The 26,768-nt window shown below is 42.6% G+C and overlaps 1 protein-coding gene across 1 annotated transcript; it reads left to right on the forward strand.

The window, feature by feature from the left end:
* The first annotated feature begins 929 nt into the window (after positions 1-929).
* Positions 930-22,007, forward strand: PBLD (phenazine biosynthesis like protein domain containing). The gene is made up of 9 exons (XM_045783354.2): positions 930-1,063; positions 10,906-11,005; positions 11,384-11,482; positions 14,263-14,372; positions 14,459-14,488; positions 16,841-16,929; positions 17,193-17,371; positions 19,973-20,035; positions 21,106-22,007. Exons 1-9 carry the CDS (start codon positions 980-982, stop codon positions 21,216-21,218), a joined length of 867 nt encoding a protein of 288 aa, XP_045639310.1. The 5' UTR covers positions 930-979; the 3' UTR covers positions 21,219-22,007.
* Positions 22,008-26,768: the final 4,761 nt, after the last annotated feature.

Genomic DNA, 26,768 nt, shown 5'->3' on the forward strand with positions numbered 1-26,768 from the left:
CAGGGGGAGTGGGAGAGGAAGAAGCAGGCTCATAGTGGAGGAGCCTGACGTGGGGCTCGATCCCGTAATGCCGGGATCACGCCCTGAGCCGAAGGCAGACGCTTTAACCGCTGTGCCACCCAGGCGCCCCCCATAAGAGACTCTTAATCATAGGAAACAAACAGGGTTGCTGGAGGGGAGGCAGGTGGAGGGATGGGGTAACTGGGTGACGGCCATTAAGGAGGGCATGAGATGTAATGAGCACTGGGTGTTATATAAGACTAATGAATCACTGACCTCTACCTCTGAAACTAATAATACACTGTATATTAATTAGTTGAATTAAAAAATAAAAATAAAGTATTTTACACCTCCCTGGAAGGAGCCCTCCACCCTTTCCCATGTGATAGGTAGATGACAAAAACCTGATTGGGTAACAGGCATCTGGAGGGTTAATCAGATTAAAACAGAGCCAATAAGCCCCTAAAACTCCTAGACTTAGAAACTCCAATGGCAACCCTCTCGGGTCCCTTCCCTCTTCAGGAGCTCTCTACTATCACTCAATAAACTTTGCTTTGCGGCCCACCACTCTTCGTCTTATCTACCTCTTCATTCTTCATGCAGCGTGACCAAGAACCGCTGGCACTGAAGGGAAAGAAATTCTGCAACATGTCCCCTTTTACATTTCAGGCACTTCATTAAAAACATAACCTAAGCTAGTATGGCTACTCCAAGAAATGATATGATTATATTCCTAAGTATACATACAGTAAAAACCACAATACAAAATTTGAAAATCAAATATCCTATTCATCCAGCATTTTAAAACAAGTTCAATTTAGAGACCTAAATATTAGGGGGTTACCTATCTTAAATGTAGGTGTCATTGCTTGACCTGGGTTGTTGGTGGCTTCTGTACACCAAGTAAAACATTAACGTCCTGTCTTGTTGTACCGAGTAGAAGTAGAGCAGGCTCCCAGCAATTCTGAGAGCAAGAAACATGAAGCTCCCTGTTTTTGTAGTAGATGCCTTTACAGCAAAAGCATTTCATGGGAATCCTGCTGCTGTTTGCCTCCTAGAAAATGTAAGTACTTGGTTTTGAAGTGTAGTAGCTGAAGTTCTAGATTCCTGGAGAACCAAATATTTCCTATTAAAAAAAAATCAGACCGACCTGTTTGTCTTTGGTTTGTGTTCTATGTCAAATGATATCAGCAATGTTCATGTCTGCAAGTTGATTTTGACCAAACCATATGATGAGAATGCTTGCATCCAGATTCTTTAAGTCTGGAAAAATAGAGATTTATTTAAGGAAGAACTAAAACCAATTAAAAAAAGATACAGAGAGCCCTTTGTTAGCTATCAGGCTTTCATTTAGTGAGCACTAATTGTGAAGGTGAATGAAATTATACGAGTTTTATGTGACTGGACATGGCTGATATTATATTTAACATAAAAGATTTTATTTTATTTATTTATTTTTTTAAAGATTTATTTATTTATTTATTCGACAGAGATAGAGACAGCCAGCGAGAGAGGGAACACAAGCAGGGGGAGTGGGAGAGGAAGAAGCAGGCTCATAGCAGAGGAGCCTGATGTGGGGCTCGATCCCAGAACGCCGGGATCACGCCCTGAGTTGAAGGCAGACACTCAACCGCTGTGCCACCCAGGCGCCCCAACATAAAAGATTTTAGCTGAATATCTTTAACCTTACCTATTTCAGACAATTAGAAATTCTTTTCAGGACCAAGCGAAAAACATTTTGCAAGGAATTAAGTTAGTAAGTAGAAGGAAGGAATTAAGCTCTAATATAGGGAGAACTTTGTTTCCTGAAAGTCTCATTTTAAAAATGGCTTTTGAGGGGCACCTGGGTGGCTCAGTTGGTTAAGTGTCTGACTCTTGATCTCAGCTCAGGTGTTGATCTCAGGGTCATGAGTTCAAGCCCCGGTGGGGCTCCGTGCTGGGCATGGAGCCTACTTAAAAAAAAGGGGGGGGAAGGCTTTCGATTAGGATAAGTATTAACAGAATAGTTAAATATTCATTGACCTTAGGTGCTTTGTGTTGGTACCTGACTATTAGGAAACAAGCCAAGGAGACCTTCCACTCAGAGCAGTTAGTTCAAGGGTAGATTATCTGAGAATTATTCCAGAAACACAGTAAGCAGTTGTACTAGTTTGGGCAAAGTGTGTGTTAGGGACTTCAAGTGCAGTGAATGTCAAGCTGCACATGAAAATCACCCAAGAATCTCTGGGGGTGGGACCCAGGCAGCACTGTTCTTTAAAGTTCCCCAACTGATTCTAGTGAGCTCTCAAGATGAGTGGCTGGGGTTTTACTGAGATGGGTGAAGATTGTTGGTGGAACCCTTGTACACTTATTTTCTCCCCCAAGCAGAGCAGCAAAATGGTGAAGAGTCCTTATCTTACCTTAAGAATATATTCATTATGCAACCTTGCAGCTGGCATTTTCCAACCGTAAAATGCGGAAAGCAATAAAGTTAATAGGCTTTATCAAGTAACACAAGAGCTTGGGAGGATTAGTGAGAGAATGATTAACAACCAGATTCTACATCGTGAACTTTGTTTAGAAACAAGCTGGCAAACAACTTCGTGTCAAAGAAATGTGGAAATGACTGAAACTGCTTGTCAAGAGTCTTAGTATATTTGTTGCATGTCTCCATGTAGTATTCTTGAAGAGTTCTGAAAATAGTTTCAAGCGATTTACATACTCAATTTTCGCCAGATGACAAGAATTAGCATTAGTCTTCAACGTATTCCTTTTACTTCCAGTACACTCACTGCACACCAGAGCCTTTCTCTCTCTTCAAATATATTTTATGTGTTATTTATATATTTGGAAAAACTAGGATGTAAAAATTTAAGCAAAGAACTCCGCATAGTTCAAAGCGATCTTCTTCAGTAAGAATGGAAGAAAGAGAAAGAAAATAAGGAAGTCCATGATTCACGAATGTTCTGTGAAGAGTCTCCCAATTCACTTCTGGGCTTTGGATCATTGGTACCAGACTAATTTGGTGGCTTGTTAGGGACAACTGAATAGATAATCTACAGAATAATTCACTAGTTTTCGATTCTGTGGATGTGAGAATCCTGTTCTCCCGGAGACTAATTTGGCATTTCCCCAACTCATAACCAATAAAAATTCTAATGGAAGTATATATTGTAGTTTATGCCCTTGGACTCTTTTGCCCATGGCTGGACACAGTGGATGCTTGAAACGCCTGGAGAGAACACAGGTAAACTCAGGAAAATATCAGAGACAAGTAAGTGCTAAACCTCATAATGTTGCCCACAGTTCAGGAGGTGTTTAGCCTATCATTACCATATTCTACAAGTATTTATTGACATCTACCACAAGCCAGACTTTGGGATACGGATAGGAAGTACAAAGATTAGTAAGTTTGCCTGCCCTCAAGGAGCTCAAGGTCTAGTGAGAGAAACAGACTTGTAAACCCAATGATTATTCAATAGTTACCATAGAGGCTAAAAGATTTCATGGTACCAGGTACAACAGGGACTCAGAGAACAGAACAATGTTGGACTTTACGGAGGAGAAACTACCTCAGGTTTTAAGCGAAGGGCTTCAGAGGAATATTCTTTTTTGTTTCGTTTTGTTTAAAATTATTCGAAAATTTGACCAAGATGAGACTAATCACAAAAAAAACTTGGTGGACAGACTTAAGACAAGGCAATTGCACTTTGAGCTGTTTGAATACTTGAAAAAAGAGACTTCTTTTTTTAATAGAAGACTTCTGGAAGTAAGGAGAGTAAAAAATTCTGGGTCGCACCATTCCAAGAGCTTCTAGACTATTCTAAAGTTTGTTTTCTTTTCTAGACAAGTCCATTTTTTAAAATTTTCACATGAGTAACTTATAACACTGTACATTAGCTGAAAATAAAAGCAAATTAAGGGCTAAATGAAACATGGAACAGATATTTGAAAAAAAATATTTAAAACCTTAAAAAATTGATGGTGTCCTCAAATGCCTGACAATCGATTTGACAACAAAGATCATGGAGAGGTACGGAAAATGTATAGAAACAATATTTTAAAAAAATTTTGGAGGGCACCTGGGTGGATCAGCAGGTTAAGCATCTGCCTTCTGCTCAGGTCATGATCCCAGGGTCCTGGGACCGAGCTCCACACAGAGCCCCGCATTGCGCCCTGAATTGCATTGGGCTCCCTGCTCAGTGGGGAGTCTGCTTCTCCCCCTCACTCTCCCTCTGTGTGCTCTCTTTCTCTTTCTCAAATAAATAAATAAAATCTTAAAAAAATTTTTTTTAGGGGAGGAGGGGCAGAGGGAGAGAGAGAGAGAGAGAGACTCTTAAGCAGGCTCCATGTCAAGCATGGAGCCCAGTGCAGGGCTTAGTCTCACAATCCTGAGATCATGACCTGAGCCGAAATCAAGAGTTGGATGCTTAACCGACTGCACCACCCAGGTGCCCTTAGAAGCAATATTTAAAAAAATATATTTTATGTATTTATTTGAGAGAGAGAGCGAGCAGGAGGGAGAGGGAAAGAGAATCTGAAGCAGACTCTGCACTGAGCGCATAGCCCGACGTGGGGCTCCACCCCACAACTGTGAGGTCATGCCAACACCTGAGCCAATACCAAGAATTAGAGCCACTAGGCTCCTCTAGAAACAATATTTTATTTATTTTTATTTTATTTTATGATTAAATATTTTATTTATTTGAGGTAGAGGAAGACTGAACGAGAGAGCAGAAACAGGGGAAGAGAGGGAGAGGGAGAAGCAGGCTCCCCACTGAACAGGGAGCCCGATGCAATGCAGGGCACAATGCGGGGCTCAATGCGGAGCTCAATCCCAGGATCCTGGGATCATGACCTGAGCCGAAGGCAGATGCTTAACTGACTGAGCCACCCAGGTGCCCCCAGAAAATATTTTTATATTTTTAAAATAAAATAGATATATTACTTTGACAGCTATGTAAAGACTACAGGAACTCATGGCCAACTACTTGAATAGGTCAGAGGGCTGGGGTAGCGCTAAGGGGTGATATGTTGTTTATTTTTCTGCCAATCAGACTTAATTACTGAAAATAACATAACAACAGGGGTAGGGAGCCCGTATTTATTCTTCATGTTCTAACAAAGCCTCAAGTTGTTTTGTTTTGCTGTTCTTGCTGTTGTGCATATGTGCACATGCATGTGTAGGTGTGGTTTAGGGAGGGGCTTCTCAACAGTGGGTATTGATACTCTGGACTGGGTAGTTCTTTGTTGTGTGAGGCCGTCGTGGGCAATGTTGGCAGTATCCTTGGCCTCTGCCCACTAGATGGCAGCAGTCTTCCCTTCGCCCCCTGTCGGGACAATTAAAAATTGCCCCCCCCCCAGAACGACTGTGTCAGAGGATCTTTTCTAAAGACTGATTTTATTTAAAATTTATCTATCTATTCATTCATTCACAGAGCATGAGCAGGGCAAGGGGCAGAGGGAGAGAGAGAATCTTCAAGCAGACTCAGTACTGAGCGTGGAGCCTGAGGTGGGGCTTGATCTCACAAACCTGAGGTCATGACCTGAACCAAAACCAAAAATTGGACACTTAACCAACTGAGCCACCCAGGTGGCCCTCAGAGGATCTCTTCTAAACAGCGCCTTATTCTTGGGTTTTCCTGTTGCAGTTATCCATAAGAACAACAGTGCTGTGTGTCTCGTGTATGCATGTACTCCCATCCAGCTGACATTTACTGGCTACGTACCATGTGCTGGACACTGTGCCAGGATCAAATATAATATTCATATCTATGCATTTTTATTGTTTGAAATACTAACCCAATCATTTCCAGTGACAGGAAGGAGGATTGGCTTTGCACTTTTAAAGAGGAATGCCTAGTTTTAGTTCCTAAACTAACTTGCTTTCCAGTTTTCCTGGTTAAATTTAGAAGGTAACAAAACCGTTTTAAAAAAAAAGCCTCTTTGCAGCTTGGTCTGTTTTGTATTTAAGGAAAAACGAGTATATAGCAATGCTGTGTTCAGTTTGTGCTTTAACTCATTTGGGGAAGCTCATGATACAGTGGCCATTTCCCAACTTGGTGCCTTTCCTTAGAGGATCACTGGCTCTGCGTGCCTACACTGGGTCAGAGGCTCCTACGATTTCTAAGGTGTTCCAAAGTTATATCTCATTTTTATGCCCCAAAAAAGGCATGATGAAGAGTGCGGAGAAGATTTTTCCAGGGCACTGAAGGTTTTCTCTTGCCCAGTATTTGAGGGAAAAGAGCAATACAAGGGAGGGGGAGATGCTGATGTGGGAATTTCTTTCACTGGCTTCTAGAATATAACTCTCAGCCATGGCTATGGGAGCAATGACTTCAGGCAAGTTCAGCCAGATACTGTGCTAAATTGCTTTTTATATATTATCTCATGTAACCCTTACATCTACTTTAAGAGAAGGTCCTTTTAAAAATTTTTTATTTTAAACTAGGCTCCACGCCCAGCATGGAGCCCAGTGCAGGGCTTAAACTCACGACCCTGAGATCAAGAGTCAGATTCTAAACTGACTGAGCCACCCAGGCACCCCTAAGATTAGGCCTTATTATTAGTATCATCCCCATTTTATAGATGAGAAGACAGAGGCCGAGGAAAGTTAAGTAATTACCTAGATGGCTGACTTCAGGATCCCACCACAGGTCTGCCTGACTGCAGATCCCATGCTTTTAACTCATCATACTTACTGCCAGACTAGATGTCCTCCCCTTTTATGTTCTCCCATGGCACCCCTTACTTCCCAGTTGGTAGCATGTGTTGCTCTTGTTGTAATTCATTCAATGGCTCTCTTCCTCACTAGACTGCACATTCTATGACATCTTAACCTCTTCTAACTTATTCCATGACACGTGGCTTAGCAAACGAGAGGCACTACATAGCTATCTGTTGAGTGAAAGTAAATCTATTAATTAAATTATGGCAAGATCTCTTTCTAAGAATTCTAGCTGACTAACAACTACTGATCTTTTATTGTCGTTGGTAAGTTAAGATGGGCGGGCTATGCAAAGTGAGTATGAGCTTTGGGTTCTATGATGGAGCTGGAGAGACGAGGCACCCACAAGAATCATCAGGAACAACTGAAGACTGCCTACAGTTTGAGTGCTGCATTGTATGGACATCACTTCAAAATAGGAAATCCAAGTGCTTCAGAAGGAATCTCCCATTTCTTCCTGGATGATTTAGAACTTTCCGTATCCAAGTGCATTTCCTTTGCTGGGATCTATCTACAGCAGAGGGACAAATGAACAAAGACAGGATCGGCATGTTTAGGCTGTCATATTTCCAAACTGCCACAAGATGGGAGTATTTTAAAACTTTGCTCTGATTTTCTCATTAATGTTTGTGGGCCATATGGTGATGAAAGCTTAGCGTCCCAATGCAGCACACTGGAACTCAGAAAAACAAACATGGCTCTGTCTTCGCTGTCAGAAATTTGACTCATGAGATCGCCAAAGGGAAATGGATATTAAAGCAAGAGAATTCACAGTTGTTGGTGTGTAACTGTTACGTGCTGCATTTGAAAATAAACAACTTTAGTGTAAAATGAAAAAATTGGAACAAAAATTCATTTTTTTGCATGATTGCAGTCTTTTTGTTTCTCAAGCTCCCAAAGTTGCAGCAACTTTAGCCTTCTAATGATTCACCATTATCTTGACCTTTGGCTCCAGCATAGAAATTCGGCTGCCTGTCGTGCATATCGAGGAGGGCTGCTATTAAACTTTCTATGGCGTGTCTGGTCCCTCAGGCAAATAGCAAGTGCATTTTGAGTGTTCTGGGACATAAACTACAGTTGCAGAAATTCAAATGGCAATTGGTACAATACACCAATGTAGAGAGGACAGAAGAGCTGATGGTCAGTGAAGTGTGTATTCCAGCCGGTGTGCAAAAAAGCCCATTTGCAAAGAAATCCGTTAACAATAGATGGTGAGCTTGGCTACAATGTAGGATGCTTTAATGTTTTTTGAGACTCTTGTCCTAAAGGTGGAGGGAAACAAGAGACAAGGAAAGGAAGGACGAGGATAAGGAGTTTGGCCAGATCAGAGGAAGGACAGGCAGGCACCGGAAGTTTCTGCAGCCACCGCGGCAAATCCAGAAAGACCAACGTGGGTTTTCTTTATCAGCCCTTCAATCCCCACCGACGCCTGTGACTGCAGACTCTGCAGTGGGGAATTAATTGGCCCCCAGTTTCTCAGGTGTTGTACGCCCAGGCATGCGGGCCGGTTTCCAATAAGCCGAGAGAAGTGCTTCTTAACATTGTTGCCTGGTTGGCTGGGACGTCCCACAGACCCCAGCCCCTCTACTCAGGGGGGGACTGCTCACTCCCCAGGCCCACGGGTGTGACAGGTGTTCATGCCACTTCATTCCTACCATCCTAATTCTCCTTACCTCGGCTAGCAGAATCCTAGAGTGTCAAAGATTTAACAGAAGGAGAATAGAAATGAGGTCAAGTGACTTTCCTAAGAAGCATCTCCAACACAAAGCTCTTTGCCCGCATTCTCCTATCCAGCTCACCAAAATATGCTCTTTTCCTAAGTCCACCTCACAGCTTCATCTTCAAAGTTCTAGAGTACTTTTTGTCAAAATCTATGTGTCTCAATTACATACTCTCAGGTGTTGCCCACTGTTGCTGATTCCCCGCAAGATGCTAAGCCCCTTGAACATGGGTTTGTATCGTAACCACCAGGGCTTCTCAAACTTTGATATGCACGTGGATCACCTAGAAATCTAGTAAAAAAAAAGAAAGAAGAAAGAAAGAAAGAAAGAAAGAAAGAAAGAAAGAAAGAAAGAAAGAAAGAAAGAAAGAAAGAAGAAAGAAAGAAAAATTCTGATTCAGAAGGTCCGGGGTGGGGCCCGAGACTCTGCATTTCTAACACATTCTCTCGGTAGTGGTGCTGATGCTGCCGGTTTGGCACAGCACTTGGGAATTGAGTGATTGCTGCTTTCCCTTCCAAACGCTGCGGACTCCGTCTTAACTGATAGACATTGGTTTTCCCGTCTGCAGTGTGCTACAGGGATAATAATAGTCTGTCTTTGCTATGGGAGGCAGAGTGGTGTGGCTGGTTAAAGCATGGGTTTCGAGCCACTCAAAATCAAAGCTAACATTTACCAAGTACGTGCTATGTGTTAGGCACTGTGATGAGCACTTAACACGCATGATTGGATTTAATCTTTTGACAGAAAAGTGTTAAATAAAACACAAAGCCATTGTGTTACGTTTGGGTTTTCAGACAATAAATATCAATTTCTTAAGTCATTTCTCTCTCTCTAGGACTACAGAGCGTCTATAGATTTTGAAGACAGTGTCCCTCTAAGAAAAGCTTAGTAAGTCCGCTAGGATTTTTGTATCAGCTGATAGTTTAAAAATCATGACTGATTTCTCACAATAACCACTGTTTTGTGCCATATATGCCATATATGTGTATGTGGAAAGTGTTTCAAAAGAATTTGAATCAACTAAAAGATGATGGGTGTTTAACTCGCAAAAGTCAGATAAGTGAATTATGAATTTATTAGTATAAAGTTATAAATCTTATTTCTGGGTTTCGGGGGCTCAAGAATAGTAAATTTGGCCAAAGCAAAAGTGAGTGCATTTGTCTTGAGACTTCTTTGGAATTCAAAATCTAACCAGTGAGTATTTGTGGATTAAAAATTCGATTTTCATTCTCTAAAGGAAAACTCATATTTCTGACCCATTTTTTTTCTTGAGTTAAGAGGAATGTGTGTGTATGTATATATATGTATTTGTGTGTCTCTACAGGAACTCTTTCAGCTAAGTGCTGTTGTCCTCATTTTAAAGGTGTGGAAACTGAGGCTCCATGAGATTAAGTGACTTGCTCACTCTTGCACTGCTACTAGGACCTGACCCAGGATACAAGTTCAAATTATTTTTTAACCATTTATTTTGAAAAATTAAAAACTTACAGAAAAGTTTTGAGAATGGTACAATGAACATCCGTATACCTTTCCTCTAGATTTACTGGACGTCACCATTTACAAAGCCCACATTCCTAACCACTCTACCATTTATTTGGCATATTGTGACCTTAGGATATTACACAACCTCTCTGTGTTTGATTTCTTTATATGCAAGTGGATTAAAATATCTATACTGAAGGTTTTAAAGATGAAGATGAAGTGGGGTGCCTGGCTGGCTCAGTCGGTAGAGCATGTGACTCTTGATCTCAGGGTCGTGAGTTCACGCCCCATGTTGGGCATAGAGCTTACACACACAAAAAAAGTAAAAATGAAGATGGAGTGAATAATGTATTCTCCAGCAAATGTTTCTTGAGCTCCTACCATTCTGGGATGAATACAAGGTATAAGTCAGAAAAAAGCAAGATAGCACATTGTATGCCCTCATAAAGTCAGATGTTGGGGGACAGACAATGAAGGGACACACTGGGTGAATTCAGGTGGTCTAACCACTGGGAGGGACAAAGCCTTTAGACAGAGCAGTCTGGAAGTCTTCCTGGAGGAAGTGACCTCTAGCCTGAGGCCTGACTCATGAAAGGGATATAGAAGGGAGCAGAATGGGCCAGCCTACCCGGAGTGGATGCTGAGGATCTTTTTATCCAACAAGAAAGGGAGATTGTGGAGTTTCCCTTTGTGGAGACTGTTTAGAAGAGAGCACATGCTCTCAGGTAGACTAGAAAATAATCTGATGAAAACAGGGCCAGTAGGTTTTCCAGTCTGTTCCAGCCTTGTGCATCTACAGCTCTTCATAAAGTGCTACAAGCATAGATTTCCGAGAAACAATCTTTATAAAAGTGTCCTGACTTCTTGGCAAGTATTTCCTTTTAGGCATGTAACTTTTAATATTAATAAGCTGTGTTATTAACTAATGGCAGTTGCTGTCCAAGGAAGTCTGATTTGTGTTTCTGGAGTCTCAATAAACTTTTGTTTCTAATTTAGAAATTGGATGAAGACATGCATCAAAAAATTGCAAGAGAAATGAACCTCTCTGAAACGGCTTTTATCCGAAAACTGCACCCAACTGACAACTTTACACAAAGTAAATATGCTTTTTTTTTTTTTTTTAAGCCATTCTTGAACGGTACCAGAAGCTGCTTTTCCAGTGGGGGGAACGATATTTCAGAGAAATGCCCACTGACTATTTGCATGCAGACAGGAGAGAAGGCGGGGAGATTCTGATTTGGTTTTCAGTTCATCTGGGGGAGCAGGTGTTGGGTAATTTGAATGTTTCAGCTCCAGATCTGGCACCGGGGAGCCTTAGGATGCTGGCCTAGACTTCAGACTTCACTCCTTCACAATGCGTTTCCCCTATTAATCATGCTAGTGTAATATTTAGAAAAGAATAAGAAAACGAAAAGTTTGTGACCCACTTGTTTGGGAATGATCTCATCTCTCTTTGGCTTTTCCTCCTCTGAAGGTTCCTGCTTTGGATTAAGGTGGTTCACGCCGGCGAGTGAGGTTCCTCTCTGCGGCCACGCTACCCTGGCTTCTGCAGCTGTGTTGTTTGACAAAATAAGTAATGTGATTTTCTTTTATGAACCTGTCACTGAGCAAAGAGCAAGTATTTTTAAAAATTCTCACTCTTTGTGATGAATCAAAGTCAGTGGTATCAAGACATTACAGAGTCTATTCATGCCCATGACGCTGAAACAAATATAGCCCCCGAAACTTTGGCCTTTCTGAATATGTGCTGGGCCTGTTGGAAAGCTATGGTCGTTGTTCCCCAGAATGCCATTTTATTTTGAGCAGGAGCTCTCTGGTCTCTGACCAACACATGCAAGACATAATAGGCATCTCACATGACGTAGTATTGGGGAACCATAAGGCACATTTTGCTCCTTTCTGAATATGTGCTGGGCCTGTTGGAAAGCTATGGTCGTTGTTCCCCAGAATGCCATTTTATTTTGAGCAGGAGCTCTCTGGTCTCTGACCAACACATGCAAGACATAATAGGCATCTCACATGACGTAGTATTGGGGAACCATAAGGCACATTTTGCTCCGGATTTGTCCCTAACCACATTGAGATTCATTTCACAAGGCTTCTTCTTCTTGTTCTTGTTCTTGCTCTCTTTTTTTTTTTTTTAAGTAAACTCTATGCTCAACATGGGGCTTGAACTCACGACCCCAAGATCAAGAGTCACATACTCTATGGTCTGAGCCAGCCAAATGTCCCTCACAAGAGCTTCTTTACTCTGAAGTTTAAAGATTCATGAGCCCCGACTATCTACATTTCCCTTGTGAAGAGATGATGCTGTACCAGTTTTCGTCTTGCTACATTTAGTATAATAAAGATCAGGGCTCTGTGGGAATGAGGCTGAGGAGAGACGCCTGGAAATGCCCTAAAAGTGGAGATGGAAGCAGCCGTGAATAGGTCTAGACAACAAACAGAAAGTTAAACAAGGAAATAAACAGGACGATATGGCAGAGGGTAACTGTGGGGAGAGCAGCGTTGGAAAAGGAGGTTCTCTGGGGAGTGACTTAGATGGGGAGGGTACGGGGAGGTGTTATAGGGCAAGTTCCCCTGGGAAGCACATTGCATGCGGGGAGAATTGCAGGCAGTGTTCTTGGAGTCAATATTGGTAGGGGAGTAAAGAAAGCAGAATAGAACAGAGGGACATGTAGAACTGCAAGTGGTAGCAACAAAGACAGGCCTAGGCCAAATCCACAGGGAGATCCTTCAAGTAATATAGTTCCAAGTTCCAGATAGAAACAAAGGTTCAGGCCTTTATACTCTCCACTGACCAGCCTCTAATGCCCAGAAAAGCAGCCTGACTTTGGGTAAAGTAGCTCTACTCACCAAGGGTGATTCGCAGAGTGGGACTCAGCTGAGAGCTGTCAGTCCCCAGCACCCCCCGCAGCTGGGACATGGCTGCATGAAGGGGGAGACAATCAAGGCTTTGGGCTGTGCCTGAGAGTAGGCGCCTCCTTAAATGCTTGCCTCTGTGTTTCCCTGCCTCACCTAGTCCTGGCCTTCACAGGGCAAGGTTGAAATGCCGGACAGCAGCGTCCACTAGAGAAGGGGACCTTCAGGCTGAAGACTAGGAAGCCATGTGTGCAAAGAATTTGAGTGGGAGGAGGAGTATTTGGGCAGAGGCAGCAGCAAATGCAAAACTCCTGAGGTGTAGTCTGTGTACCTGGAGTGGCTGGAGTTTCCTGGGGATAACTGGGAGGAGATAACACTGAGGACCCTCTATAATGTAATCCACTATATGTCTTAACAAGATAATTTTGGTTTTTGTGGATAGCGGACAAGAATGAGGGCAGGCGAATAACCTGAACTATGGCTTAGGAACTCAGTCTCGAAAAAAAGATTTTACTGAAGTTGGATTGAGTGCTTTTTGAACACCCCACATTGTTTGGTGTGAGGCAGAGATCTGGAACAATAGCCTTCAGATGGATCACCCCACAGGGTGGTCTTAAGGTTAGATAAGATAAAGTATGAAAAAATGCTTTGCAAATAATGATGTCTTCCACCAATTATAATGAGAAAAATTAAACTTTGGGTTTTAGAGTATACATTTTATATTCAGTGAAAGTTAATCAAAATGCCAAATTTCCTTACCTTTTAGACAGGGTTAAGTTTTACAGAAATATTAAGGGAGAGTAAAGAATTAGGTCACAGATCTTTGTTTTCACTAAAAATGTTCCCCACGTTGAGTTCATTGAGGTGGTCCAAGTTGTATCAGTAACATTAAGGACTAGTATACCAGCATTTGTGGTTCAATCTTTAAACAAAAAATTCATGTGTAGCTTGGTTTATTTAGGGTAAGCTCGATTTGTTTCTAGTAGACTGTCCATAATTTGTATATTCTATTTGTCATCCCCTTGGCATATTTTAGACTAGTATTATTTGTAACAATCTAGTATTGTAGGTGGATATTTAAAAATCTGCATTAGAAAACACTATTTAATCCCTATGAGGTAGGTTTAATTAATACCCCATTTTATTGATGAGGAAATTGAGGCTTAAGGAGGTTAAATAATTTGCTCAAGGGCACAGTTAGTCAGCATAAAGGAGCTGGCATTTGAAGCCCTGCAGTATGATGTCAGGCCCAATCAGTTACGTTCTTGGTTCTCAAGAGAGAAGTTGGTGAGGGCTGTCTCTACCCTGGATCCCAGGAACCCAAACCCGAACCTCTCCTTACACGGAAAGGCAGCATTGCCAGGGACAACACTATAGTGATCAAAACAGATGTGCAAATATAGAACAACATTTATTTTCCTATTTCTTGATTTCCTTTCAAAGAGTTTTCTAATTGTCAAAGTAAGACACTTTTTTTTTTTTTTTGGCAAGAAAACGTGAATAGCACTCTAACCTTTGTCACTCTGAGTGGGGAACTGAAGGCCAGAAGAGCAGAGGACGGTATTATCCTGGATCTACCTCTTTATCCTGCCCACCCCCAGGTCAGCTCTTTATAACTATTGCCACGAACCATATTAACTGACAGCTTTCGGACCTTACAATGGTCTTGTCTTTCTTCCCCATCTAGGATTTCCATGAAGTGGAGGACTTGATAAAGGTTGGTGAAAAGAACTAAACCTAAGTTTGTGTAATTTGGTCATATGTTGTTTGAACACAATGATTCAGTACCGTTTGGGGGTGCTTGGGTGGCTCAGTCGGTTTAGTGTCTGCCTTCAGCTCAGGTCCTGGGATTGAGTCCCGCATCACGCTCCCTGCTCTGCGGGGAGCCTGCTTCTCCCTCTGCCTCTTTCTATTCTCTCTGTCTCTCATGAATAAATAAATAAAATCTTAAAAAAAAAATTCAGTACCATACGACCCCCAAAGACAGGCCTTCTATCAGTATAAGCGTTCCAGCCTAAGCTTGGATGAAAAGTGCATGGTGCATTTGAGGTGTAAATTATAATGTTGAATCTATTTGGTGAGAAGCCTGAACAGTTGTCTCTGGCTCTTCATGGCCAGCATTAGCCTCCATGAGCGGGAGGAGAGACTGCTGTGTGGTGGGCCAAGCGTGAAAGCAATGGAAACAGCGGGGCAGGGTGCCCCGATTTCTGTGGTGGAGAATGAGGCTGAGGTGAGGGGCTGTGCTTTGATGGAGGAGGGCAGGAAAGCCTGGGCAGCTTGATAGAGAAGGCAAGATTCACAGCCTGGCTTCCTCAAGAGATCTAGGTAGGGGTGGGTCTTCAGAACAATAATAACGATCATGCTAATGAACATTTTTGAGAGTAGCCCCTGGGCAGTACCACGCGGTAAGCTCTTCACATGCATTTTCTCACTTAATACTGTCAGGGTGAGGAAGGCGCTACAGTCGTCCTATGGGGATTCCAGAGGGCAGCACTGGACAACCCAGTTCTTAGTCTGTAGAGACGAAAGGGCCTGGTCAGGACGAGGGCAAGGGCTGCGGTGAGAAAATCAATTCTCACTAAATGGCTTATTGTGGGTACCACTGGGGTGTTTCTCGGTGAATTTTCAACTACAACATTTATAATCTCTTTAGCGTCTTGCATTATCTATGTTTTCAAAGAGTCGAACCAAGCCTTACAGATTTCGATTTTACACTCAGCGCCACCCATGCCTTGGGTTTTGAAGACAAGCCAAATTCATAAATGAACTACTTTAAGCATGTGGACAAGAAAACGAACAATATTCACAGTACAGACCTTGTTCATGGTGGAAAGAACTTAACATGGTGTCTCTAAGCCTCAGGGTCAGCATTTGTAAAGTGGGGATGCCAGAGGGTTATTTATCCTGAGTGTTGTTATTTTGTCTTCCTAGAAACTGGTCATGATTCCCAGCTGAGAATTAGACTTTAAAATTGACATCAGAATTCATGCAGAGGAGGGCTGAATGACCCCTTGGAGAAACTGGAAGGCCCTGAGAACAGATGGGGTCTGGCTGCAAGTCTTTCCATTTCCAGAGGGAGGGACATTGTTCAGCTGTGGTCACAGGGGCAGACTATCGAGGCACCACCCAAAGCGGAGGGAGTCTTGGATTTGGGACCCGGAGCATCTTAGTCCCTAAAGAAGGTTAGAGAACCTGAAGCCACCTAATGATAGCCAGACAACTACAATGTAATTCTCATCTGCTCTGCCTACAGGCAGTGGTGGTGCCAAAGGGTGAGTTGGAGGGGCTTCCCCTGCTCATCAGCCCCTCAGCACTCCAAGTCAACAAACACACAGACACAGAATGTTCCAGGGTGTTAGCAAGACTATGCACAGTCTCAGGTAAAGGGTGAATCCGGCTACCTCTAGGAAATGCTGCTACGTTACTGATCTGCAGCATACAGTCTACGTGAAAACAGGGCTTGCCGAGCAGAGCGGCATTAAGATGAGTGGTCCAGTCCCCAGTTCCATTCAGACTGCTGGCCCCGAGTCCTTGCCATGTAGAACCTTCTAGCTCCTGCTGCTGGGACTCCACATGTATTATTTCATTTAATCCTCACAACGGTACTAAGAGGTGGGCCTGAGGCCCCCATTTCTACAGACAGTAGACAATAGTGACTCAGAGCTTTGACTCCAGGGCCCCTCAGACCTGGGTCAAGGGGTGTGTGTGTGTGTGTGTGTGTGTGTGTGTGTGTGTGTGTCCCTGGGCCTCTCTAAGTCTTCCTCCTTATTTGTGAGGAAAATGCCCATTTGAAGGATTAGCGTGTCGAGGCACATGGTAATACTTGTGAACAATGCCTGTCTTCTGCTCTCAGAAGATGAGCTCAACCCCCTTAAAGGTCTCTGGTCTTCAGAAAACTGGCCTTCCTTGGGCAGCCCCTGGAGTCCTGAAACTGAGCTACAACTCGGGATTGGAGACATTGGGTGTGCCCGGCACTCAGGAGATGCCCCTGAGAGGCTGTTCCCCATGCAGAAGATCGATGATTTGGCCCAGGGCGCACTCCTGAGGGGTTTTTGGTCTGTGTCCACAGACTGCCATAGGTGATACCCGGGTCCAAGACATGCGCTATTCTCCAGATACCCGAAAACTCCTTGTCCGGCTCAGTGATACTTATAAGAGGTAAACAAGATTTTTGGCTTTAGCAGCACTTTGGGGAGGGCTGAGAACCCAGATTTATAGCCCTGGCTTTGTCTGGCTGTGCTAGGTCCAGTCAAACCATGACTGATGCAGTCAGAGAGTTTTGTTCCCCGGGAGGAAGATACTCCACTTGACCCCTCCTCCCCTCCTGCTGAGCTGTTTGGGCAAAAGCTGCACCCTCGCTGGCTTCCCAGAGTCTGTGTAGTGGTCTGGGTTTGTCCTAATGCATCCCATTTATGAACCAGGTCATTCCTGGAGAACCTGAAGGTGAACACACAGGATCTGCCACAGGTGGAAAGCACAGGGAAGGTGAAAGGGCTCATTCTCACCCTTAAAGGAGAGCCTGGAGGGCAGACCCCAGCGTTTGACTTTTACTCCAGATACTTTGCGCCGTGGGTTGGTGTGGCCGAAGACCCCGTAACAGGTACTTTTTGACTTGGGTCCTGGGGACGGTTCAACAGTGGAGGAAGGTAACAAATAGCTCTTTAAGTGCCCTTCACATGACCCTTCAGGTTGTTTGGGTTTTGAGCTGTTTTTGTTTCCCAAGCTCCCCCTACCCTATTCCTTCTCTGAAGTCTCATGTGAAAACCACTGAACTACGGAGGCAGTACAGCAGGGTTAAACCTTCACGTTCAACAGCCTGGATTTGCCTCCTAGCTGCCTAGCTGTTGACCTTGGGAAAATAAGTTAAGTTTTTAAAGTTTCTATTCCCCTTGTTGTGATGAGCACTGGGTGTTACATGAAAGTGATGAATCACTGAATGCTACTCCTGAAACCAATATTACACTCTATGTTAACTAACTAGAATTTAATTAAAAACTAACAAATAAAAAAATAAAGTTTCTATTCCCTCCTCTATAAAATATGAATAATACTTCATAGGGTTATGTAAAAACAATGCATGGTAAATGCTTAGCGCAGTGCCTGGCACATGAGAAGTGCCTGATAACTATTAGCTATTTTAATAATAATGACAGAACTGGTTCCCTGAGCCAACACTTCCAGATTTGCCATTTGCAAAATTCAGGGGCCGAAGTCCACTATAGTCACAAAGCCTTTTTTGTTTTTTTCAATGATCAGCCTGCGTGATCATTGGCACCTAAATAGGAACTCCTGGGTTGTAGGTGGGAACTACGGACAGGAATAGCGTTCCCAGAACTGCCCCCCAAAGTGGGTGGGATGGCTTTGGGAACATGGGGATTCAAGATCTATCAGCCAGAAGCAGAGGGATGAAATCTAAGATGGGCAAGAATGTGAAGCTTCCCCTTTTCATCCTCTTAGAGAAGAGTGGGCTGTGCAGAAAAAGGGAGGAGTGCTTGATGGCGGAGGCTGATGGATGGGATGGTGGCCAGGGCAGAAGGAGGCTGGAAGGAACTTCTGAAGCTCCTGCTCTGAACAGAAGACAGAGGCTCAGATGGTTTCAGGACTTTGACTTAGTTACTCTCTGAGAAACAAAACACATGTAATTCAAAGCTTAGCAAAGCACTTTTCTTAAAGACTCGGGAAAATGCCCAATGACACCCAAACAGGTACAGTTTGACCCTCCCCCATGGAAAAGAAGTTTCGAGTGCATTTACACATGCACAGCTGCTTCACAAAGATTTTAACTGGTACAGGGAGCAAGTGTTTCCCCTGTAATAATGCTTTTCTAAAGTGGGAAGTTCAGTGATGATCAACCGTCTCAGCTTGCTTGAGACTGAGGGATTTCTCAGCATACAGGACCTTTGGTGCTCAAAACAGGGCAGTCTTGGGCAAACTGGGATGACTGGTCACCCTAGGTGGGCCTCCCATGATATTTAGGAAGTTTGCCTGAAAAAAACCCCATCCTTTTCTCCCCCAAAGACTTTTCTATCAGTTATTACTTTACATTTTGTTTCTTCATTTTAATATCTATTCACTGATCTAAAACTAGGGCACAATTTAGTGAAAAAAAAATGCCTCACTAAAAGAAAGTTCTTTTGGCACTCAAAACCTAAAAGTTTTGGCTTGGTGGAAAATTTAACCTTTTGTCAGAGTTCTCAGTTTTCCTTGCATGTTCATCCTAGGAGGAAGGAGCTATTTCCCTTAAAAGATAGAGAAAGATTTAGGTGAAGCCTAGATCTTCCTACCATGGGCTGACAATGAACAGATTGGACAAGAATCAAAACCTGCAGTTTAATTAATTCAAAAAGATATATACACCTCTATGTTTATTGCAGCATTCTGTACCATAGCCCAGATATGGAAGCAACCCAAATGTCCATTGATAGAGGAATGGATAAAGAAGATGTGATGTGTATACACACACACACACACACCCCCACACTAGAATATTATGCAACCATAAAAAGGAATGAGATTTGCAACAACATGGATGGACCTAGAGGTATTGTGCTAAGTGAAATATGTCAGACTGAGAAAGACAAATACCATATGATTTCACCCATATGTGGAATCTAAGAAGCAAAACAAATGAAGAAACAAAAAGCAGAATCAGACCTATAAATACAGAGAACAAACTGATGGTTCCCAGGGGGAAGGGGGTCAGGGGATGGGTGAAAAAGGTGATGGGGTGTGGGAGGTACAGGCTTCCCATTATGGAATGAATAAACCACAATAATTAAAAGCACAGCACAGGGAATATAGTCAACAATATCATAATAGCTTTGTATGGCGACGGATGGTAGCTACACTTGTGTGGGCACAGCATAACATGCAGAGAAGTTTAATCACTGTGTTGTACACCCGAAACTAATGTAACATTGTGTGTCAACTAGACTCAAATTAAAACATTAGGAAAACCCCCCTGCAGGTTAATTCGGCCTTCAGAAACTGTAAAGCATAGCAGTTACTTTGTTTGGAGGAACTTACCCATAAATTCTGTGTCTTCCTTTCTGTGTTCATTCATCATTCCACACTCTGCTGTGGTCATGCCCAACATAATGACGAAGTCATCTAAGGTTTAGTCAAACTGGATAGTGACTGCTTATAAATGTACCACAATGTCACCCCTGTTTTTGTATCATAACTTTTTATTTCTTTTAAGGGTCTGCACATGCTGTTCTCAGCAGCTACTGGTCCCAGCAACTGGGGAAGAAAGACATGCATGGTAGGGCAGTTTTTGTTGTTTTTTCATTTTTTTTAAAAACTTGGTAACTTTAAGCTAGCATTCCTTCTCATATGTACTATTGACTTGAAGATGCAATAAAATGTCATATATCACCCATATGAAAATGAAAGGGTTTAAATTCCTTCACCCTGAATCCTCTACTCAGAATATCTTCTACCCCTGTTCCTCCCAACATAGGGACACAATTCTAATACAGTAAGTGCCCAAGAAATGTTTGTTGAATAAAATTAACCAGCTATATAACTTTGGCCCAGTGAGGTTATTTAGAATGTGACAAGTTGAGATGGGATGATGGCCAAAGTTCCTTATTGCCATTGCCCGTCACAGGATTGAATCAAACATGTTGCTTTTGAACCAAGTGCCCTAATGACTTGGGGAGGGGGGAGAGGAAATAGATTTCAGCCAATGGAGGCTACACAGTCCCTATAATCAAAGTAGGAATCTGACCCTCCAGGATGGAGGTCTTACCTAGTGGGAGGGTCAGGCCTCTGTGACTCTGATTTGGGGATAGCAGGTTGGCCAGTCTTTCTTTGGTGAGCCTAGTCTCTCCCCTGCACACTGAGCCCCAGGAAGGCAGGGGCTGTGCCTCTCATTTGCCTGACATGTGTGGTTGCTTGATAAGCACATGGGTGAACAAGCTCCATTTGTCCTTCAGACCTGGAAAGATGGGGCTCTCTCAGGAGGGCCAGGATCACCCCTCTTTATCCTTTTAGACTTCTAGTCCATGCCTCTATCTTATCACAGGTCCTCACTTACTCCTAGACAGAAGTGGGGAGGAAGCTATGGGCGGGGTGTGTCTGGGACATTACGGGAAGTGACAGAGGAAATGACTCAGGAAGAGAAGAGAAGAAACTGTGTTTGTGCTCCCTCGGTCCTCTGGAGAACAGGGCAGGCTGGGCAGTGCTATGGATAGAGGAAGGAATTTATTCTTTCAACTGAGTTGGGAGGGTTCTGGAGCTTATAAGAAGAGGTCTTTCACTACGTTCTGTGAATTAGAAAGGGTGAAAATGAACAATATTAATGCATGACTTGTTTTATGTTTTCTTTAGCCTTTCAGTGTTCCCGCCGAGGAGGAGAACTGGAGATGTCACTGCGTCCTGATGGACGGGTTGACATTAGGGGTGCCACTGCTGTTGTTTTGGAGGGCACGCTAACAGCCTAGAGGTGGTTGTGGTTCGATGCTAAGATTTTGAATAAGTATTTTCTGTATAAAAAGAAATGTAAGCGGCCTTTACCAAACTTGCATAGCAGCTCAGTTCATCCTCATGTTAGAAATAGGAAAATGAAGACATATTAAGGGAAATTTCATCATGCTTCCTGACTAATTAATTAACGGAGTTTTGGCTCTGCCCATGAGTGTATTTGAAATAGAAGTAGCCAATAACAAAGAACAATGTTGTCACCTTTGATTCTGACTACCAATCACAGAATGAGGGGCACATTTATGAGGAGTAAGATCAAACCATTTAAACTTAGGTGTGAGTATCTGATAGACTATTTCGTAGCCATTAAAAAGACCCAGTAACTATGTGGAAATACTGAAAAATATCTCATGACATAATACGAAGAAAGGAAATTACAGCAGACTACAAAATGTTAGCAATGTTGTGTTATGCCTGTGGACAATATGAATGTATATGGACAAAGACGGGTCATGAAGAGAAAAAGGTGACAGCTGTTCATATGTGTGTCGGGGTAAGATTGGGAGTCATTTTAAAGCACCTGAAAAAGTATTTCCCTTATTGGAACACACTCATGTTCAATAACTAAAAACCAGGATATATAACAGAATACAAAACACCCAGAAATTTCAAAAAATGTATGTGTATTTAGTGTGATAATAAAACTAAACACTAAAAGAAATATAATATCTTTATCTTGATGTATAGCTTTAGAGTGATAACTTAAAAGGCATTCTTCTCTTACCTTAATAAAATTGGTTCTAATGTCACTTTGAATTCAGTTAAATCTGTAAGGTTGAATCATATAATTGATGTTGGGATGGGGACTTTTTCAAGTCATTAACAATGTTTTTTTTAAGGCGATCTCATCGATGACAATTCTCAGCCATCCCAGAAACTGCAAGCTAATCAGTTAGAAATTCCAGTAGTGTCCCAATTTTTGTCACCTTACTGCTACCATGTTTTCTATTTTTATTTATTTTTGCTAAGACATGTGACAGTGAACTTCTTCTAGCAGTGATCTTGTGTTTCCCCTAATTTGCAATGAAGTAAAAATTCATGGGCTTCAGGGCTTTAATTTAATGAGTTACCAATGACCTGCCACACACCTCACAGCTTCTCCCAACACATCAGTGGGTCATGACACCGAGGGTGAGACTCACTGGGCGGTTTTCACAAAGTGCAAGGTTTTCTCCACCTTGAACTGAATTGTATGAATGATTTTATATAAATGCATAGTTGAAAGGGTCTGAATTTTATCTCCCCAATGTATGCTAAGTTCTTTTTAAAAATTATTTATTTCAAACATTCCAGTATAATTAATATACAGTGTTATATTAGTTTCAGGTGTGCAATATAGTGACTAACAATTCTATACATTACTCAGTGCTCATCACGATAAGCATACTCTTAATTTTCTTCTAAGTTCTTAGTACATATTTTTGGGATACAAGTCCCTGAGGTGACTTTGAGTTCTTTTTTTGCATGAAAGTTGCTATTGGAAACATCTGAGTTGAATTTTCATCCTATATTTTTAAAGATTTTTATTTATTTTTTTTGATAGAGGGAGAGCATGAGCGGGGTGGGAGGTGGGGAGGGTCAGAGGAAGAGGGAGAAGCAGACACCCCACTGAGTAGGGAGCCTGATTCAGGACTCGATCCCAGGACCCTAAGATCATGACCTGAGCTGAAAGTAGACGCTTAACTGACTGAGTCACCGAGGGGCCCCTTCATCCTGTATTTTTAAATTTTTGTTCACTTTTATAAGTGACTTAAAAAAAATTGTCCATTTAGAAATGAGCAGTTGAGTCAGAAGAGTCAGGGCACTGATCATACTTACTGTGTTTACTCTGTTGACCTGGTCAAAAGTTGAGGGGTTGTACGGGCCATGGTGCTCAGAAGTAGCAGCCACGGAAGCAGGTATGGGGGCAGGAGAGGCATACCTAAACAGATAAATAAGAAGAAATGAAATGGCATCTGTGGGCAGCAGGAGCAAAGAGCTTCTAGAATTAGCATACTGTGCAGAGAGAGTTTTTTGTTGATATGAGCAGGGCAGTTTTGTTCCATGGTCATGAGAGGCCCAGGCTCATTTTGCCCTCTGCTATTTCAACATGTGGCCTCCATGGTTGCTGCAGCAGGAGGAAAGAATGTGTGGAAATCTCACTCTGTTTGGCTCAGAAGCGATAGGTGTCGTATACCCCCATTTAAGAGCAAGGGAACTGAGAAACGTGGGGGAGCTCATGGATATATTCTGCATATGGTAAATATAGCTGCCACACCTGGAGGAGATTTTCAGGCCATTCAGACAGTACCCCCTAGGCTGACATTACTTGGGTAAATTCATCCCAGTCCAGGGGCTCAGGGGTGCAGGCTCAGAAGCCTATTATGTAAATGTACCGAGAGCAAATCTATCTTTCAGGTACAGATTCACATTTAACTAGTGCACAGAGACTGATGTATAGAGCCAGAATACAGATTTTTTATTTTACAATGAGAAGTGTAATCACAGAATGGATTAGATCAGAGCATTTTCTCTCCATTTGCATATCTGTTTGGGAAGCTAAATTATAATCAGAAAGTGGCTTCATGACTGTGGAGCTGAAACGAGGAGAGTCAGCAAAATGGACCTAAATGGCAGATGTCATCAAGATGTAAGATTTCCCACTTCAACAATGTGTTAGAATCCCATCATAATGCATTTAATTTACTTGAATTTAATTATATATGCTCATGGCTTGGCCAAATGTGATTTTAGGTTTAAATACATTTATTTTTGGAACGACCACTGTCCCTAATTCAAGCCAACAACTTTATCTAGCCCTCAACAAAACAGTGAAGTGTTCCAGCCCTAGAGAAAAACCTGGCAGTATTGGGCTTGTGCACTAGGATATCAGTCTACTGTGCTTTATAGGTTATTTACAGGATTTTCAAGGATAATTTGGACAGCACTCAGTTTTTGCCTTATGTACCACATATGGTAGCTTGCCACCAAAATGGATCTCAACAATCCCACCCTCTGTGCTCAGACCCTTGTGCAGTCGCTCCCACGTTTCACCAGGGTTGGTCTGCATGACCAAAAGAATATTCAGCAGTGACGGTATGTTACTTCTGAGATTAAGTTATAAAAAACGGCATTTTATGTTTTGGTAGATGTGTGTGTGTGTGTGTGTGTGTGTATGTGTGTGTGTCTTTCTCTCTCATCACTTGCTCTGTGAGAAGTCAGCTGCCCCTTGTGAACTGCCTTAAGGAGAGGCTGGTGAACAGCCACCTGAATGGGCTTGGAGACAGACCCTCTAGCCCGCCAAGGCTCGGATGCCCCTGACACCTTGACTCAGCCTTCTGAGACCCTGAACCAGAGGCACCAGCCTAAGCTGTGCCAAATTCCTGACCTGCAGAAACCGAGATGACAAAAATTTTTTTTAAAGATTTTATTTATTTATTTGACAGAGATAGACACAGCCAGGGAGAGAGGGAACATAAGCAGGGGGAGTGGGAGAGGAAGAAGCAGGCTCATAGTGGAGGAGCCTGGTGTGGGGCTCGATCCCATAACGCCGGGATCACGCCCTGAGCCGAAGGCAGATGCTTAACTGCTGTGCCACCCAGCGCCCCACAAATGTTTGTTTTAAATGACTAGGTTGTGAAGTAATTAGTTTAGTAGCAATAGATAACTAATGCACATGCTGTCTATGTACTTTATTTTTAATTTTGTTCTGAAAATTTCAAACATATTCAGAAGTATAGAGAGTATGCAATGAGCTCCAATGAACGTATCACCCAGGTTCAACAATTTCTCACTCATGGCCAATCATTTATGCCTCCACCTACCTCTCCTCCCCCTCTGGATAATTATGAGGCAAACCCATTGTTTTGAAGCAAACCCATTGACAGACATCATATACTTTTGCTGGCAAATATTTCAGTATTTAGCCCTAAAATATAAGGGCTCTTAAAGAAAGTAACTGTGTCAACTATACTTCAATTAAAAAAATAAAAAAAGTTACTTTAATACCAGTATCACATCTATGGTACACAGACTCTTAAGGTGACCCCATGATTCTTGCCTCCTTGCGTTCATGCCTTTGTATAATCACTTCCCTTTGAGTGTGACTTGCCTCTAACCAAGAAAGTATGACAAAGATACTTTGGGATATATGTGATTACATGGACATGATTCCATGATTGTACTACTTACATAAGGCTGTTGCACTAGTCTTGCTGGATTCTCTCTCTTGCTCACCCAGAGAAAACAAAGTACCATGTTGGGGAAGCCTCTGGAAGCTAAAGGTAGCCTCTAGCCAACAGCCAGGACCAGAGGGAGGCTCTCAGTCCTACAACAGCAAGGAACTGAATTCTGCCAATAACCTGAGTGACTTGGAAGCAGACCCTTCCGCTCAGTTGCAGAGAACCCAGCCCTACCTAACACTTTGATTTCAGCCTCGCAGAGAACCCAGCTAAACCATGCCTGGCCTCCTGACCCACAGAACCAGCGAAATGACAAATGTCTCTGTGTGTGTGTGTGTGTGTGTGTGTGTGTGTGTGTGTGTGTGTGTAAGATTTTATTTATTTATTGTCAGAGAAAGGGAGAGGGAGAGAGAGAGAGAACAAGCAGGGGGAGCAACAGAGGCAGAGGGAGAAGCAGGCTCCCTGTGGAGCAGGGAAGCCCGACATGGGGCTTGATTCCAGGACCCTGAGATCATGACCTGAGCTGAAGGCAGATGCTTAACCGACTGAGCCACCCAGGTGCCCCAAATGTGTGCTGTTTTAAACCATCAAATTTGTGGTAATAGTTACACAGCAATAGAAAACCATTAGAGCATTAAAAAAAATAGAAACAGTTACTTAATATTTTTGAATATCCAGTTAATGTATCTATTTTCTTGTCTTACATTTTTTTTTTTTAATAGGAGATCTCCCCTAGATCCAACTTGGCTGGGCCTTGGTGATGCTTGTCTCCCGGAGCAACCTTTCCCAGGGCCTCCACTGCTGACCAGCCCTGTCTTTCCACTTCGATCAGATCAGATTATAGTCAAGCTGTTCCATTCCTTTAATGTTGTCAGACATTGCCCAATACCCTTGAGGTAGGGGCAGGGGGCAAAATCAATCACCTTGGTTGAGAACCACAGCTTCAAGTTGACCTCGTTTTTTCCTTCTCTGATTTGCTTTTAAAATTTTTATTATTTATATATATATATATATATATATATATATATATATATATATATATATATATATATATATATATATATATTAAAGATTTTATTTAATTCTTTGAGAGAGAGAGAGCACGAGCGGGGGAGAGGCAGAGGGAGAAGGAGAAGCAGACTCCCTGATGAGCAGTGAGTCAGTGTGGGGCTCTATCTAGGGCTTGATCCAAGGCTCCATCCCAGGACCCAGAGATCATGACCTGAGCTGAAGGCAGATGCTTAACCATCTGAGCCATCCAGGCACCCCTTATTATATATATTTTTTTATGGTTTAACTCTCAGAGGGTAGATTATTTGCCTCTTTCCAAGATCTTCTGGAATCTTTCTC

The sequence above is a fragment of the Ursus americanus genome, chromosome 6 (genome assembly GCF_024610735.1).
Source record: "Ursus americanus isolate L20-20 chromosome 6, mUrsAme1.1.p, whole genome shotgun sequence".
In the NCBI taxonomy this organism is placed as follows: domain Eukaryota; kingdom Metazoa; phylum Chordata; class Mammalia; order Carnivora; family Ursidae; genus Ursus; species Ursus americanus.